We start from the raw sequence: 18,547 nt of genomic DNA, 5'->3' as shown, positions 1-18,547 counted from the left end.
ATGAAGTGCAACAGATTATAGTATTATAATTCAAATACAGCGAAAAACTCAAACCTATCACGATTATTAGTATCTTTAAAAGTTGTGACTTGTGAGGTTGACAAATTTCAAAATTGGACCTTTATTTTTATTTTTCTTTCATGAAATCAGAAGATTTTGACCTACTAAAGTTAATACAAGACTTTGATAAAATGCTACTCCTGTGCAAATTGCAATAAATAACCCAATAGCACGGTACAACTATAAATAAATGCTTACTGTTTTAATACATTTCGCTATTTTGATAGATTATGAAAAGGTATAATCAGCCAGTTTAAGCATAGTTCAGCGGATTAAAGTATTTAGGTCCAACAGAAGGTCGTGAATTCGAATCTCCCCACCCCACATGTTATATTAAAAACAAGGAACAGTATAGTTCATATAGAAAATTGTCATTTTTTAAATAGCCCCTAATTGTTTATGAGAGTTACTCCAAATAGTGCAATGAATTGAGAATTTCAAATATAGAAGAACCAAAGCCTTCATTTTTAAATGTAAACTTAAAGCAATGAAGGAAAGGCAAGTAACAAGCTTTACTTTTTTGAAAAAGTAGCTGCTCATCTCATCGGTTCTTTATTTCACAAAAAGGGAAAGTTATAGAAGCCTTCTCTTTCTGCAAAGCTTGTAAAGTAATGTTAATTATTAAACCAAATAATTGTCTTGATGGCAAAATATTCATCATTAGAAACAGTCTTAGCTATTGTCCAAAGAAAATAAGCAACCAGCATTTTTCCTAATTATATGTATTATGAATTCTTAATCACCACCAAAATAAAGGTGGGAATGGAAGTAAGATTGTCACAAAAAGAAAAAACAATAGCCATGAAAGAAAGAGGGAAGGATTCTACTTATGATTAAGAGACAATAGTCCTGTCAATCAGAACCAAAAATATACATTTAGCCATTTCACTCTCAAACATAATTCCTCAAATCCTTTCCCATTTTCAAGATCCTAATGGTAACCGACGCTGTTAGACTAGAATGAGCAGCAAGGCACTGAGTTTCCCAAACACCTTAGTTGTGACGTATTTGAATTTACATTTTCTTTCCATATTGATACCTAAAGTTTTTATTCTCAAAAGTTAAAACGACCATTACTATATGCAACGACCAAAATGCCAATTTTAAGGGTGCACTTACACGAACAAGTAGACAGCCAGAGGCACTGGAGCTTACTAATTCAATGTTGAGGAGCAGGAATCTGAGCTAACCTTAATCACCTTGGTATTATAAGATGCACAAAATTCACATTTATGGTACAGCCAATGGAAGCGCGCTTTCGCCTTCTTGGAGCAGTCATTGCACAATATATCCTGAGAAATAGTCAGTCGGTGATTAGAAGTTTAGTGAGCATGGGATCTTTAACAGGTAAGCAAGAAAGTGAAGTAATGACTTTAAAGAAGGTAAGCAAGAAAGTGACGTTTACCTGACAGCGTTCCCTGTATTCTTCAGGGAGTACCTCCAATGCAAGTAATGCATCGAGCATGCCGAAGTATACCTGAATAACATAAAATTCATATTGTTATCAATGCTAACTGATGCATCTCACTGACTTCATATTATTCAGATCATATTATTCATCCATACCGTCATATCTCCTAAGGACTTGCTACATATTGGACATATGTAGTGGCTACAAGTGTAAGCCTGCATGATGTAACGATACAATGTAAAGCTATCCACTGAAATAGTTTCTCAAGTTGACATTTTACTGAAAAACTCAGAACCAAAGCAAATAATCCAACAAGGGGACCTGGAAACAAGCTGAGTGCATGAAATGGCCGCAAGGGAGAGCTCTAACACTTTCACTGGATGTGAACAAAAAATCACAGCAGATAGGGCAATCTGTTTCTAGGCTCCTCTCTTGGCACTTGTGATCAACCAACTTCATTGCCAAACAACAATTGCATGTCATACAATGAAAAAAATCAGTACCAAGTCCCTTCCCAAGACGACATATATTGCAGAAAGGACAATGATAGACTTCCCTGAAATAACAAATGAAGAAATATCAAAGAAAAAACCAGGAAGTAATCCAACAACTAAAATGTATTATTTTTCCATCTCGGATATTGTGTGAGAAAGAGAGATCTAAATGAGAAATGGTAGAAGCTAATAATATGCCTTGTAATCTTTAAAAACCTACAAGCAAGGAACAAAACACGGAAATAACAAAAACACATTGCACTTCTCTGCTCATTTGAGTATATGCTGACAAAGTTCAGGTTCAGAAAGTAAACACTAAATAATCATTTATCTGTTATCAAATCTCAAAATACGATCAATGAAGAATAAAATCATGCATCTTAATAGTAACAGGTATTCGGAAAACCTATAAAAAATATATTTAATAAAAATTGATATACCATCCATATATAAGCAAAATGATAACAAAGTATCATCTACAAAATTCAGAACCCATAGTTCAATTTAACTAATTTAGGTATCGATTAGATTCCTCTTTATTTTCCCCTTCACACCCACGATGCACATTATAATCTTGTAACTCAATAAGAAGCATGGTAATGAGAGTGCTATGGCAAATGTGCACCTTTCATCATCAAAAAGTTTGCAAATACTACAGTAGTATTTTGCCATTGAGAGACCACCACAGGATGGTGTCGTGCAAACAGATCCAATAGGCTGAAATTTGAGGCAGCGCATACACATCATTTCAGTTGAAGCCTTCCTGTAAACGAATAAGATATTTTAACTACATCTTGGGATATTCAAACAATCAAGCAAATAAGAGGTAACTACCTGTCCATTTTATGATCGCTGACTTTATCATGACAGAAACTACAAGTAAACAACTTGCCACAACAAGTTGCAAGCAGTTTACAATTTCTTTTATAATGCTCACACCCAAAAATCTGTTTCTGAGGATCACGAAATGATGGGGCACTTGCAATCAGTTCTGTTGCATCTGAGTTTTCACCAGTAGTTGCTTGAGGTAGCATCTGCTGAGAAGCTATCCAGCGACTAATATAACCCCATTAAACAATAAGAATAGAATAGTAAATTGCATATTAATTTATATGTTTAGGTAAAGTTCGTAAAGTATAACAACCTGGTCATCAAGTTTTGGATAAGATAATCTTTTCTTCTAGGGTCAATGGTTGGATCCTGGGCAACCTTTCTTATTTCCGATTCAAGTTCATTTTCGTTCATCCTAAAAATCTCTTTCCATCCAGGCTTGAAGACTGAATCATTCTTTGTATCACAGATGCCATAGGAATCAGAACCTGAAAAGTGAAATTGAAAATAATAATAATAATATCTTTCTTTTTAAGATAAAATAATTATAATATCTCTGTGTTATATTAGGCAATAATTGACTTTCTAGTAAGCCAAAAATAATTTGTTCTAGAAATAATAATTTGACTTATAGAGGTAGAGTGTGAGACTGACATCTGCTCGACACAAACCTCCAGATATATGACTGACAGATTCCATATAATGTGGAGATGTTTCAGGAGGTCCTTCCCACCATTCATTTAGCCAGTCACTGAACATTGTATTTCTGGTTGTCTGCTTCAATGTATCCATCATCTTATTTTGCTCCTCCTGAGTAAGTGCAGAAGTTACCCAAGGCAACATTGATTGAAGAACCTCAGCACCTGTAGTACCAATTATTCTACCAACAATTTTATCCTGTTCTTCCACAGAAAAATATGTATGGAACAATGGCCACAGTTCCGATTCCTCACGGAAAATATGTTGGTCAAGTGTCACTCTAATTGATCTGCACATGCCCTGGAGCTTTGTTGCCAGCTCAATATTCATTCTCACAGTATCATTTATATCAGAGGTATGAGACTTCATCCAATTTTGACCGTTATGTTTTTTCTTACGATTCAAGTCTCTGCGAAGGTTTGTTAGCTTAGAAAGTGCGGTAGAAATACCTTCAAATAGCTCTTCCTCCTGTTTGTGGTCTAATATATAAGAGTGGCTCACATTATGAAGTGTTTCTTTTGATTCTAATTCAGGAAATACTATCTCATCCTCTGCATTACTATGAGCTTTATATAGACCCCACAACAGATGAAACCTACCACAAAATTGCCTAAAGAAACTATCATCGCAATCACCAAGATTCGCAGATTCATTATCCAAATACTCCAAGTCTTTACTTATTGCTTTGTGAAATTTAAATATGTTATCAATAGGTCGTGACTTAGAATCACTTTCGCAAGAGATTGGATCGTTTTCCATACTAAAAAGACTGGAGTTGAGAGAAGGAGCATCAGAACCAAAACACATAGAACGCAGTGATTTTGCTGCTGCCAGAGACCTCATTCCTAGATTATTGTCATCCACTCCTAGCCCAGGGACACAAGCAGAGTGTTTCATACGAGCGAATTGAAGTTTTTTGCTCGGATTTTTCAAAGGAAGACACCCATTTAGGTCACCATGCCATACTGCCTTTCCACAGTTGGATGGCATGGGATACTCAGTTGCCTGATTGCATGAAGGTTTTTCATTAGCAGAAGAAAAGGAGCAGCATACTTCTTCATCTCCAGTCAATATCCTTGCAGTAGAATAGCTAATAGCACTTGCAGAAAAACAAATGCTCCTTGGATGGCCTTTGCATGCCCAACCAGAAAATAGGGTAACGAGTGCATGATCCGACTCTGGAGCTGTGAAATAAAGTGCTTGTAATTAAGACTCTAGTAGCAATGGATTAATATGCTGATGACTTGATTAATGATAAAGTTTGACCAAGAAACAATGTATATCATAATCTTAAGAGTCAAAACTTAACCTGCCATTTGCATATTCTGAAGAAAAGATCTTGCTTCTTCTTCACTAAGTGTTTCTACTAACCAAGGCAAGACGCGCTCTATCCATTTCAAGGGCATTATGCCTAAGCTGTGATACAGAAGTTCTCGCTGCCTTTGGGGGCCAAAATGCTTCCGAGCAAGTGGAAGAACCTAAATGTCCAATTTTATTTAGTTAGAAGGCTCCGTTCATCAAGAAAATAGTAGAAACAACCGGGCAAATTTTTTTTTTTTTTTTAATAATATCAAGATAAATGAGTGTACAGAATCATAGTAAAAAAAAGTCTCAAAATAGATAAAATCAGATAGAGCAAAATAAGACACCTAATAGTGCACATTGATGAAAAGGTAAAAGGAAAATTCTGAAACTTCTCACTTAAAACGACCAATAAAGATTCTAGGAGCACAAAAGTCAAAAACTTGGACCCTCTTTGGAACCTTTGCTTGTGAAAAGCAAAGCGAAGAGGTCATAAAGATGCCATTGAAATTGGAGTTACTAGAAAAATCACCACTCCAAATGTTCAATTTAGGAGTAAATTTTCAAATGAACCTTTCTTCCAACAAAAGAGGTTGAAGGGTTCAAAGAAATATTTTATTATTTATTATTAAGGTTTCTAATAAAGTTAAAATGAGATACATCAACAAAGAGACACGATAGGTTTAAAAGAAGTGAGCAATATAAAGATAAAATCTATCAGAGAGAGACAAACTACCTAACCAACTTTATTCCCAGAACAAAACCTACCTTCAATCGTCAACAGAATAAAAATACAAAAATAGGACATATAATATACCAGCAAGTAACGAGGAAAGCTGTGATATAGTTACAGGGAACTGCCACTCACATGCATTTCCTCATCATGAAAGTGCTTATGGATGGTCTTGATAATTTGATCAGCATGAGAACTTAACTTGTTATGAATTTCATCAGAAGAATATTTATCTCTGTCAGCTTGGATACTTTCTATCAAGTGCCTAAGCTTATCAAATTGAATCTCTTCTTCTGCATGCTGATCAGCAAAAGATAGTTCAGCATCTACAGCAGGAAATATAACTTTATCCTCAGCAATGCTGCACCCGAAAGAAAGATGGCAATCACTTTTAAAATATTGGCATTTATTGTGTTTATCTTTATTATATTAGAAGAAGATATTCTGTTTATTTGCTATAGAAAAAATGTTATGCAATCATCACGGCAATGTATGCAACAACAAAAAAAAAAAAAAAAAAAACTGCTGAAACTCGAAACTCCATTGCCACTCTCTTCATTTGAATAATCAACCAATCTTTAAGAGTACAAAACACATGTACCAAGCGATCTGTGAAAAATGGAGGGAAAAAAACTAGGAAATTATTTGTTGTAAAGGCTGATTATATCCATGAAGATGATTTATCAAAATAAATGCATCGTTAAACAGAGTTAGATTTAATTAAGCTAGAAAAGCAGAGCCTGAAATTAATACCAGTGGAAGATGCAGACTTCTGCTATAAACTGTAGCCTCTCCTTGAGTGCAGACAACTCAGAAAAATCAGGAGACAATCGGAGGTCTCTAGCTGCTTCAGCTATGCTATTTAGTTCTTTTTTTATAGCATTATGCCAATGTAATATTTCATTGATTGGACAAGCAACTGAAACAGTAGAATAGGTGAAATTACTTTGCTCCACGTATTTCCTTTTCCCATTTCTGGAAGATTCAGAAGTGTCGTTCCCCTTCTCTGGCATACATATAAGATCATGGGCCTGAGAGCCTAGGCATTCAAATTCTAAATTGGCGTCATAAAAACTTTGATTGACATTAGACGTTCTTGCATCTTCCATCCAGGAAAATATTACCTTCACTTCAAATAAATTAAAATTAGCTCCCATTTATTTGAAAATTTCCATTGAAATGATATTAAACTAGAAGATACACTGGCCTTTTGAAGCAGCTTTTGCTCGGGAATAATTTTGCTCAAGCACTTGCACATAATCTGATGTTCATCTGGAGATATAGAGGAAGAAAGCCAAGGAAGAAAGACTTCCAGCATATTAATAGGTATACTACAAAGAAATTTCCATACTAATGATGCCTGTTCTTCAAAAGAAAACTCCTTAATAAGTAACGGGAAGACCTGCACATGCAAAGGAGCTCACAATTTTAAGCTGGGATACTTGAATGAATACTGAGTTAAATTTCAGATTACTTGTCTAGCAATCTTTATAGTCGTATGTACAAGATTCTCACTATGAGATCGGCCCTGACATTGAGATTTTCTTCTTCTTATACGTTGAAAAACATGTCTATTGTATCGTAGAGCTTTGTAACTTTTTATTTTGCATCCATCGTATATTCATGTGACCAGGCACACAACATTCTCACTAAATGTAAATATCAAACACTTGACGATCTAGAAGAGTTGGGCTTTTTACCCTCCAAATTTTTAGCTCCTCCTTCCAAAATTCTTTTTCTTATATCCTTTCAGCATATCACAATGGGGGCAGTCATGTGCTTCAGCAAATAAGTAAAGACTATCATAACGTCCAATCAGAATACCTAGGATTAAGACGAGTTAAAGCTACCAAACAGTAACGTCAAACAAGGTACGAAGTACCTGTTCCTCTTCCTTGAACATATGCTGGCATATTGATATTTGAAGAGCTCTGGCACAAGATGACAGCTCCCTCTTATAGCTTCCTTCCTCCAACGCATTTGAATTTAGAAGCTCAAGCAATTGGCAAAACAGAACACTCTCCCCTTCATGTTCAAGGAAATAAGTACTGGCAACATTTTTCACACGAAGATCTAGAGCCGGGAAGATGACCTACAATTTCCAATGCGTTCCAAAGAATTTCTTAGAACAGTGCCAAGGAAATAAAAATTTAGCTGTTAGCCTTGGAAACAGCAAAATTACTTATAGTACAGTTTCCAAACAGAAATCAAGTTGCGCATTTAGGTGGTGCCAAACACAATCACGTCTCCCATTTTTCACCAATTCCACCAAAAACTCCACTCAACTTGATCAAATTTGTCAAGTGGTGCTAGATGATTTTCGTTCAGTCTAATAAAAGAGCAGTAGCAGTTGGTTTGTTCATCAGTTTATTTCCAGAAAGCTTAAGAAAACTGAGTAAGTCGAGACGTGCATTCACCAAAAAGAAAAGAAGAGGAAAAACCTCGTCCTCGGCGTTACAGTGATGCTTATAAACAGCACGAAGGAAGTGGTATCGCTGCAACAATGGCCCAATATCGCGACCGCTTTCCTGGCTGGTAGCAAAATCCATGGCGTCACGATGGAGGTGATCAAGCTCAGCTCGAATAGCCTTGTGGAAGAAAACGAAAATGAGAATAGGAGATTCCAAGGCGACGATTGTGGAACATGATTGGGAAGACGAGTTCACCGGGGCAGCAGCAGCCATGGCGGCGACGGCTCCACCAGCGTCACTATTGGGAATGGGCGTAAACGCTGTTAACATGAAGAAGTGATTCCGTTTCTGAGAGGCAACATCCAAAAGCTATGGTTTGAGTTGTATAATTCAATCGTTAGCAACTTTTTTGATCCGGTTTGGGTTTCGAATATCGCGCGGTTTGTTCGTTCGTTTTGTAGCAGATGAACGAAATCGGAGTTCGCTCGTTCCTGGTGGCCTACGTGTCAACCACTGACCTCACCTCTTCTTAAAAATTTAAAATTTCTGCTACTACGTAAATACCTTCTATTTATTAGTGCCACGTCAGCAATGTATTAAAAAGAATCAATTTTTTTTTATTTATCGTATAACCAGAAAGGAGTATAATACTCCCGTAATATTAGAAAATTTCTAAGTAGGAGATAATTAAAGAAAAGTTTATAAATAAGGGATAGTTACTATCTATACTTTCTTTTTTATCGTTCTATCAGAATTCTAAAATTAAGCGTGCTTGATTTTGAATAATTTTAGGTCGGATAAGTACTCTCCTAATTGATGCGGATATTGGTTCACGGAATTAATTTAATTGGTTTAATACTTGTAAGGTTGGGTTAGCATATATTTAAGATTTAAGAATGTGGCATGCTGATTTTAGGTGGGTGGATAAAGGAATATAGCGTGTGGAGCACGAACTTGGGTTGGGGCTTTGTCCACGTAAGCTTCCACCGAGCTCAAAAAAGACGACAAAATATTTACATTTAGGAGGCTAGCTGTTCGCTGAATCCTACGTAGTGGCCATTAAGGACTATATGGAGTTGTGCTTGGAAAAATGGAAGACGACACATCGGAAATGGAGGGAGGGGCGGTGCCGCAGTCGGTTTAGTTTGGTAACTGGTGGCGGCGGCGGTGCGCGGTTGGGCAATGGGCACGCACGAGAAAGTAGGGAGGATGGCGCTAATGGTGCGCCCAGCACGCTTCATGCTTCTGCGCCCGCGCCCTTTTTTCAGATTCCCATTCTGTGTGGATTGGCATGCCCCCACTTCTTTCAATTTTTTCCATCACTTTTCTTTTCTTTTCTTTTTTTAATATTCTAGTTTGACTTATGCAATTTTAAAATTTTTATTTTGATATTTCTACTTCTAAGAAGCAGTCGTTCTGTTTTCGGTTGCAGAGTTATAACACAAATTTTTCATACAAACTTATTTTTTTAAAAATATGTAATAGTGTAATATTGCGTCGAAATTGTTATTGGAAAAAAATTGAAATTACTTGCCTTTTTTTTTATTTTAATTTGATTGTGACAACAGGTTTGAAAATGTTCTTTCCCATCAAGAATTTTTAACTTTATTCGTTGATTTTGGAGGGTTAAAATTATTGGGGTTGCAAAGTGTGGAAACAAAGTCTCACGTTGATTAGGTAATGAAGTGATCTATGATATATAGATTAGGACAATTATCTTCATTGATGATACAAGGCCTTGAGCGAAAGGAAAAGTAAAGTTACGAGGTTATATGTTCAAAACGGACAATATCAATGATTCTACCATATACATTATATGGACGGATTATTATTACATTTTAAAAGGAGAGAATCATTAATCATAAGATTTTAAATATGTATGTGTTATTTGGGAAAATTTGTCTATACCATTTTTTATTTTATTTTCTAACAAAAAGGAGAGTGATGATAATTAGTGAATAACAATGGTCGATATATATCATTACTAAAATGTTAGAGATATAGATCTCCATCCCACAACTAAACAAAATTAATGAATTATTTAGTATTTTTTATTTTTTTATTAGGTCGTATCTCCCTAGTCGGTGAGCAGTGACTAGACAAATCATATTCTAAAGATTTTCAATTTCATTATACCTTAATTAAACAATCTGGTAGAACACATAATGTGATATTAAAAAATGAACGCATTTAGGAGTAGAAGGATTTAGATGGACAGAATCTGATTTTATTTAATAAAGAATTGTTGATTAAGGCACAATAAAAGGTATAGTATAACATAAGTTATCGGTACATTGATTTTAAGCTAATGTGTGAGTTTAAATTATTATATTACAATGCCATACGAACCTTTTCTTGTCGGGTCAATGCACGAATAGAGACACTTTGAAATTAAATATAATAGATTTAAATATTATTTTGTTCCATATATTTTTAACTTTTTTTTTTATAATGAACTTTTGTTTATTTCCATCATTATTATATTTTAAATTCTTTATTTTGTACTTTTAACTTTTTTTTTTGTTTTAGTTCATATATTTTCAAATCGTCGTGGTTTTGGTCCGTGTACTTTTAAAAAGTGACTATCTTTATCCCTATTTGCAAAATTTTAAAACAAATTTGTTACACAATGAAGATCTTTTAATACATATTTGTTGTTGCATTTTAAGAAGTTTGGTGGGTGAAGTGTCATGCTAAAATTTTGACTAAAATAAATTAGATAAGAATGAAAATGAAGGCCAAAATAATCCCTTCTTTTAAAGTACATGAAATAAAAGGAATAGTTTGAAAGTAATAGGATGAAAATGAGCAAAAGAATGAAAATTACATGGATAAAAAAAATATTTAAACCAATATAATATGGTTAAAAAATATTTTTGGACCTTGTATAATGATTTAGCCTTCAACTTTAGTTTGTAACGATTTAATCCTTATACCATGTAGCAATTAGTCCCTATAATTTAAAGAGTCTCTATCGTAAACCAACGAAGGATCAAATATGTTTATAAATTAAAAAGACTAAATTATTATATGATAAGAATCGACACTTAATTTTGATGTGATTTCTTAAGGTCATGACAAGATTGTTACAAATTTAAAACTACATAAACAAAAATTATTGCATACTAAAGTCTTTGGGACTAAATTGTTACTATTTTGAGAGTACAATGACTAAATCTAAAGTTTTTCGTGAATTAAATTATTACTTTAGTAAAAGTACTAGGAGAAAATGTATTTATATATATATGCATACAGACTAAAATAATTATATTATCCTCTTTAATTATACATGTACTAAAAAATCAGGTATTCTTCTCTACCCACCTCCCTAATATATATATATTTAGATAGTTATACATTAGAAATTAAGTAATTAAATAAAAATTTATTTAAAAAATTATTTATTGACAAATAATTTAAAACATCAAAAAAGAAATGGGGAAAATTTTCCCATCGGAAACCGATCCCCACGAATTTTCGATGGAGAGTCCCCCAAAATTTTTAGCTGTGCATTGCAAGTGGGATGGAAAAATTTTGTTCGATTATTAAGAGAAATATCAATCTGAATATAATTTATTTAGTGTATTCTCTAATAGGCTAAAGTTGGAATTACCATCCTGTAAGAGAGAGGAGGTCAGGCCCATCCCTTATTTAGCCCAAAAGTAAATAGGTCAGCCACCAACTGGGTTATAAGGTAGACACATAAATTTATCAAACCTTCTTTCATTTTTCTCCTACCATTTCACCTAAACTTAGTGCTTCATTCTCATTATGTATAATTATTCAATTTATGTTTTCTTCAAATCAATAAAAGGTAGAACTTGTAGATTTTATTAAAAAAAAAAACTATATGGTTAAATATTTTCAATGATGCATAGCTAGAATAATATTTACTCAACACCATATATTTAACAATTAATAGAAATTGATGAGAAAAAAGAAGAGGAAAAAATAAATATGTATAACATTTTAAGGACTAGCCCAAAGGTAAAAATTTTTTAGTACAATAAAGAGACTAATGTCAGTTCCGAGATAAACTCATATCCACTTACATAGCTATCCGTGGTCAGAATGTCCATCTAAAAATTCTATATGAGAATACCTGTTACCACAAACATCCAAAACTAAACATCAACATAGGCCACATATGTAATCAAACATAGAAACATGTCCACGTTATAATTTCCCAGTGTTGTGATAGTGTCTGTTGAAAAGATTTTAGATACTGCATCAAGAATATTGATTAACATTTCTATTTTAATATTCACCGTCACATTTTAGAGAATCTTATTCTAAAATATTTAAATGGATGCTCCAAAAAACACAAACATATTTCTAAATACCCTTATGCCTAGAAATGGAAGCATAAATAAAACTAAAACAAAAAAGGCAGTGATGAAATAAAACCAATAAAAATGAATGTACACACACTACTACTACTGACTGCTGGCTCCTCCGCCGCATGTGCCCTCCGACACCGACGGCGACTCCGTCACCGAGTCGGAGCCGTCGTGGCACGGAGACACCTCCACCCCACGAAGCTCGTCGATCATCTTCACCACCTGGCTCATCTTCGGCCGTTGATCCGGCGAAGCCGAAGTACAGGCCAGGGCAATCTGCAGAAGCCCCACCATTTCCTCCTCAATGTCTTTGTATCTCATCAGCTCCAAATCAAAAACCTCCGCCGTCCACTCCTCCCTCACCACCGACTGGACCCACCGGGGTAAATCCAACACGCCGCCGTATCCACCGCCCCCCGGCCCTCCATTCTCCACGACGGAAGGGCACTTTCCGGTCAGCAGCTCCAGGAGGAGAACCCCAAATGAGTACACGTCGGACTTCTGGCTCAGTTTCCGGCCCTCGCCGCACTCCGGCGCCCGGTAGCCGTTGGATCGAGGAGTGGACGGCGGTGTGAAAAGGGAGAGCCCGAAATCGGAGACCCGGGGGTTTCCCGATTGGTCCAGAAGGACGTTGGTGGATTTAACATTGCCATGGGCCAGCCTCAGGGACTTGCAGGAGTTGTGAATAAACGCCACACCTCTCGCCGCGCCGGCGGCGATCTTCAACCTCGTCGTCCAGTCCAATGGCGTCCGTCCTGGGCCTCTGTTCCCTGTCAAACACCCAAAAAAAAAAACACACATAAATACTCCACAAATGGCCACCACCGCAAGAAACCAGAAACAGTGCCACTTCCGGGCAATGGGGATGAGGGGTTATCTCTATCCTCTACTTTTGGGTCTTTTTCATGAAAACAAACGAAATCAAACAATTTAAATTAAAGTAAAGACAGAATTATTTATTCGGTAGGGCATAGGATTCTTTGGACAGTGGCGAAACAGTCTGTTGTGTCATCTGTGAACAGTAAAAATCCCCATTTCCAAATCGCAGATAGCTGCCACAACTGCGACAATTTTTGTACGGCCATACTATTGCTCTCTTGTCTGGAAATTGACCCTGCCCAGTGCCCAGTTCCTCCCACAAAATTATTAAGCCTAAAAAAAGAATCCATGTCTCTTGGACCTTCACTCAACAATGGAGGTAACAGGGATCTCAGAACATCAACAAAAACGGGCTGAAAATTAAATTGGAAGATGGAGAGAAACCCAAAGAGAGAACTAAATGAAATGAAACCCCAGTTTCTCGAAAACAAGCAGAAAATGAAAGGGGCATTATTTGTTGCAATTTTGCATACCGTGAAGAAGCCAAAACAAACTGCCATTGGGCATGTAATCATAAACCAATAACTTCTCCTCTCTGGCGAAATAGTAAGCTCTGAGGCTTACGATGTTCCCATGTCTCAGCCTTCCCAACACTTCCATGTGCTGCTCGAACTCTCGTTTCCCTCCAACCTGCGCATCCTTCAGCCGTTTCACCGCCACGACATTGCCGTCGTCGAGAATGGCCTTGTACGAAGTCCCGAACCCACCTTTTCCGAGCATTTCCGCGGAGGCTCGAAGCAAATCTTCGAGCTCGAACTTCTTGACTCCCTCGAAGAACACCATCCGCCCCCTCTCTGTTCCCGCCTGGGCCGGGTACGGACTAGACGAGTAAACCATCTTCTCGCTCTCCAGAAGCTTCGAGCCTTTCCCGTCTCGGGATTTGTCATTGGAGTTTTTCCAGAAATAACAGTAGAGTAGAAGGGAGACGATGGCCAACACCAAAATGTCGCCGAGAATTATGGCGATTAGGGCCAGAGAACCTATCTTCCCGGTGCCGTTGTGGCGGTGATTTTCCGGCTTCGCTGTAGGCGTAATTCCAGGAAGCGAAGTGGGAGACGATGAAACTGTGAGGTTCGGGGGCGGTGTTATGGGCGAGGCGATTGCTCCTTCGGATCCGGGTTCAGTCGGGTTACTGATAATGCTCTTGCAACTCTGAAGAGGAGATCCACATAAACCCTTGTTCTGGCCGAAAGAAGACTCGGGAAATGTCGACAAGGATTTAGGTATTGCGCCGGAGAAGTGGTTACCCGAAACGTTGAAGTCCTGAAGATTCGGCAGGTTCAGTCCGATAATCGGACCGGAAAACCGGTTATCTTCGAGCCGGAGAGTGAGAAGATGAGTCAAACGGTTGACAGAAGCCGGAATCTCTCCGGTCAAGTTATTGTGAGAGAGATCGAGGCGGTAAAGCCGGACAAGAGACAGCAAAGAAGCCGGGAAGCCGCCGGAAAATTCATTGTACGAGAGGAACACGAGTTTCAGAGCTTTGAAGTTGGAGAGATCGGGAATGGGACCGGAGAGACGGTTCCTCTTGAGGCTCAGCACCCGTAGCTCAGTCAAACCATTAAGAGGTCCGAAAGAGCCCGTAAGATCAAGGTTCTCAAGAACCAGCCGTGAAACTCTGTTTCTGAGGCACGAGACGCCATTCCAGGAGCATGGATTAGAGGTGGAGTTCCAACTGGTAAGCTTATTCCCTTTATCAGACGCCGCTTTGAACGCCATTAAAGCATCCAAATCCGGGTTCGAAGAAGAAGAAAGACGCACAAAATGGAGTAAACAGACACAAAAAGCTAAATGCGCCAGCAGAGAAGACGCCGCCATTGTTGCTCTGCAAGAAAACAGAGAGAGAGGATGAAGACGTGAATCGGGAGAGAAAGGGTTTTAGAAGTAGAGGAAAATGACGGCGTTGTAAGTAGCGACTGCGCGAGGAAGAAGGGTAGCGGAAATGGAAGTGACAGTGGTGTAATTAATGAAAAGTAAAGGGGCAACATTGCAATAAATCATTTTCTTTTTTTTTACTGGTGATTGAGGCGGACCATTCGAGTATTAGGAACTGAAAAAGCTTGTAACGTGTACTGTATTAACTGGAAGATAACAATTATGCGAAAAGACAACAACACCCCCTCCGAGAAAATTACCGTTGGATCAAAGTGATTGTGTTAAACGGGGAAGATAATAGATCAAGCGTGACTGTGTGGTCATATGATATTTCTAATTTCGTCAAATAGTTTTAAATATCTATGTCCAGAAAAATGCTAATTTCTTAATTTTATAAATGCAAATGCAAATGAGAGGACCAAGAATCAACATTTAAAAAAAAAACAACAACTAATTATATTTTTACAAACATACATCTGTTTAATATAATTTTTCTATTTTTCTAATAATATTAATATTATATTTATATTAGTGATATTTTGTTTAATTTTTCATATTTATCTCTCGTGTTGGTGTCGAGTCCATAAACACATGTCAATGTCTTGAAAATATTGACAGTCGACGAAAATTTAATATCCTAAAAAAACAAAATAAAATTTTTTATTTATGAGATATAAAATAAATAAATAAAATTGGATTCTCCTAAATAATTATTCCAAATAAATAATATTTGCGGAGTACCGTCACATGTATCTCCCTTTCTATCATTCATTACATAGACTTTTTCTTTTTCATAATTCAAATATATAAATAGATGCCTTGATTTTTCAAAGAAAATGAGAGGAATTTCATTAAAATTATGAGACGGAGACGACATTTTAAGAAGTCTTTGAGGATAAAGACACAAAATACAATCGTTTCTCCAATTTAGAAATTACATTCATTATTGTTGTGTAGAAAACCCCGGCATTTCATTAAAATTGTTGTGTACAAAAAGTTGGAATAGGTGGAGATGAAGATTTTAATTTAAACTAAATCGAGATTAAAAAAAACTTTCTCCATTTCTAAGCTTTAGGTTCCAACTTCCAATCACATATTAATATATGGGAGGTTAATATTAGAAAAAGGAAAAAGAATTATTAATTGATATAACTTTCCCGAAAGAGACGGAAAACGGTGACACGTGGAAGATGATTAAAAGCTGATTCCATTTGGGGTCTGAGAACTAATTTTAAAGTGGAGCCTAAGGCGAAGGCATTTGTGGGGAACGTGGAAAGCACGCTCCGCAATCATAAGAAATGGCTGATCATCCGTACATCACACGAGCCTCTGACGCGCGTGCAGAGTCTCACGTGATACGCAGCGTTTGAGGATGCAGAAGCTGCACAGGATTCCACCACTACTTTTTTTTTTTCTTTCTTTTTTTATTTAATGCAACCACTTCCTTTGCCACATGGAACATCGCTATTTTCCACGTTATGCCTTTAATTTTATTCGCTATTTTCGTATTATTCATTATTACGCAGCATTAAATTATTTCAACTGTTACCATTAACCTTTGTTTATATAATCATAATAATATTTAGTTATAAAATACGGGTAAATAATTAAACCTTTCTAATTAAACTATTATATTAGCAAATTGGATTCCGTTGGACAACATTCTTTAACAATTAAATGTCCACGCCTTACTTAAAAGATTAAAAGCTTAAAGATAAAACCAAAAGAGCATAACTCAGTAGTAATTGACATATACCTCCAATTAAAAAGTTACGAATTCGAATAAGAGATCTCGATAAACCAAAATCGAAAGTTGAAGTAATTAAATATTATTTAAACTGTAATTAAATTAGAAATGCAGTCATTATTGCAAACAAATTTAAACCATGGCAGAGGGTCAAGATGGTCAAAAGAAATGGTTTATGGGACAAGTATTCTTCGGAAGCTGCACAGTTGAATAGCCTTTTCTCCCCACTTTTGCTTTTTCGCTTTTGCTTTCTGCCGATGATGCCCTTTTCTTTCTTCATATAAAAATTATATTTATATTGTATACTCATTTTGTCATATCCTCCCTTTTCTAATTTCCTCAATTTTAAATATCAAGCCATAATCATTGACCATTGTATCCATGTTTTTCCTTCTGCAATTACAGTCCTTTATTTATTTCATTATTATTTCCTCTTCTAATCTTAATCCACTCTTAATTATCCACTAATAATTAATTTCATTTCCCATTAATGTTTCACCCTCTCAGATTTTTATTCCGTTTACTCATCCCATTTAGTTTTTTCTCCCATGCCTTCCACTCTCAAATTTATTTCATTTTGGTCCCTAAACTTTAAGTGGGAAAACACAATTATTTTGGTTATTATTATATGATTTTGCCCCTTAATATTTACTTATCATATACTCATCCCTAACCTATGTAACTCGAATGCATGTTCACGTACATTATATCATTACACATATTCCAAGCTACATTATGAATTTGTTAAAAAAAAAAATTAAATATCTCGTCTAATTACTATTTTTTTCTTTTTGAGTTCAATAATTGCATACAAAGGTGGAGATCAAAAACCGTCGATCTATGATAATAGGTACCTTAGGGTTAGTTTAGTAACGTTCATGTTTTTTTATTTTAATGAAGAAAAATGTATTGCATGATTTCAACATCTAAAAATTCAAGTAGGATAAAATTGGAAATAGGAATAAGAAAGGAGAAATGATTGTTTCCAAAATCCAAAGAATGAGAAACAAACAAGAGATCAGATAACAACCATATATGCTATTTTAAGCCGGTGAAAGCAACTCTTAAACTGCTTCCAATTGGAAAGGGGTTAGTTGGAGTAAAAACCGCTGACCCCATTTCTTGGTTTCACATAAAGTAAGTCAAAAGGTAATTTGTTTACTTTAACCAACTTGTTGGAAACAAGATAAAACACCAAATTACGAAATTAACGAAAGGAGGAGAGAAAATGGAGTTCAATAATTTCCCAGAAAAAGACTGGGAGTGCATTTACCAAGGCAGATGCAGATAGATGATGTTACATCATTCAAAAAGTAAAAGTTTTTTCCCTTTAAAACTTTGGAGCCTTCAGTTTAATAATTGTAAAATCAATAACCACTATTTATGGGCAACGTTTTGGTTTTTCAGAGCTCATTTGGTTACGTTGAAATTTTGGAAACAATCAAAACAAGCTTCTTTGACGATCCTTGAATTTATGAGTGTTGAACCAATGCAATTTTTTTTTAATTAAAAATAAAAAGATAGAAACGAGAATGTTACCGAATCGAATTTCCAAGTTTACAATTATTTTGGGGCACACACACCATAAAGTGCATATTATATCATGCTTCATCGTCACCCAAAAGCCACACATTTCTATGGCTCTCTTATCTGCACTATCGGTTTGGAAAAAGGTGAAAAAAGGGGGAGTGAGTAAATGGTGTAACATTACTTAATGACTCAAATAAGTTAATAATTATTGTCGGTTTCAACATCGCGTAACATT

At 36.0% G+C, this 18,547-nt stretch overlaps 2 protein-coding genes across 4 annotated transcripts; both read right to left on the bottom strand.

Annotated features, from left to right (window-relative positions):
• Positions 1-862: 862 nt before the first annotated feature.
• On the bottom strand, positions 863-8,408 carry LOC111018696 (zinc finger protein BRUTUS). Of its 3 annotated transcripts, XM_022294907.2 has the most exons (15): positions 7,972-8,408; positions 7,413-7,622; positions 6,738-6,932; positions 6,477-6,654; positions 6,284-6,374; positions 5,666-5,891; positions 4,805-4,973; positions 3,468-4,679; positions 3,110-3,284; positions 2,800-3,021; positions 2,591-2,728; positions 1,793-2,027; positions 1,627-1,686; positions 1,466-1,537; positions 863-1,352 (listed from the first exon to the last, which is right to left on the bottom strand). In XM_022294907.2, exons 1-15 carry the CDS (start codon positions 8,269-8,271, stop codon positions 1,215-1,217), a joined length of 3,621 nt encoding a protein of 1,206 aa, XP_022150599.1. In that variant the 5' UTR covers positions 8,272-8,408; the 3' UTR covers positions 863-1,214. The 3 variants fall into 3 exon arrangements, with proteins under 3 accessions (XP_022150599.1, XP_022150598.1, XP_022150600.1); XM_022294906.2 differs by having other exon boundaries at positions 6,284-6,654; XM_022294908.2 differs by lacking the exon at positions 7,972-8,408 and having other exon boundaries at positions 6,284-6,654; positions 6,738-6,802; positions 7,413-7,607.
• Positions 8,409-12,164: 3,756 nt separating this feature from the next.
• LOC148209298 (leucine-rich repeat transmembrane protein kinase family protein) lies at positions 12,165-15,125 on the bottom strand. Its single transcript, XM_088118112.1, has 2 exons — positions 13,634-15,125; positions 12,165-13,051 (listed from the first exon to the last, which is right to left on the bottom strand). Exons 1-2 carry the CDS (start codon positions 14,976-14,978, stop codon positions 12,378-12,380), a joined length of 2,019 nt encoding a protein of 672 aa, XP_087974238.1. The 5' UTR covers positions 14,979-15,125; the 3' UTR covers positions 12,165-12,377.
• Between the last annotated feature and the right edge of the window lie 3,422 nt (positions 15,126-18,547).

Source organism: Momordica charantia (assembly GCF_013281855.1).
Source record: "Momordica charantia cultivar OHB3-1 chromosome 9 unlocalized genomic scaffold, Mcharantia_2.0 BLBB01000009.1, whole genome shotgun sequence".
In the NCBI taxonomy this organism is placed as follows: domain Eukaryota; kingdom Viridiplantae; phylum Streptophyta; class Magnoliopsida; order Cucurbitales; family Cucurbitaceae; genus Momordica; species Momordica charantia.
The sequence above is the reverse complement of the archived record's forward strand: the minus strand, read 5'-3'. Positions and strand labels throughout refer to the sequence as shown.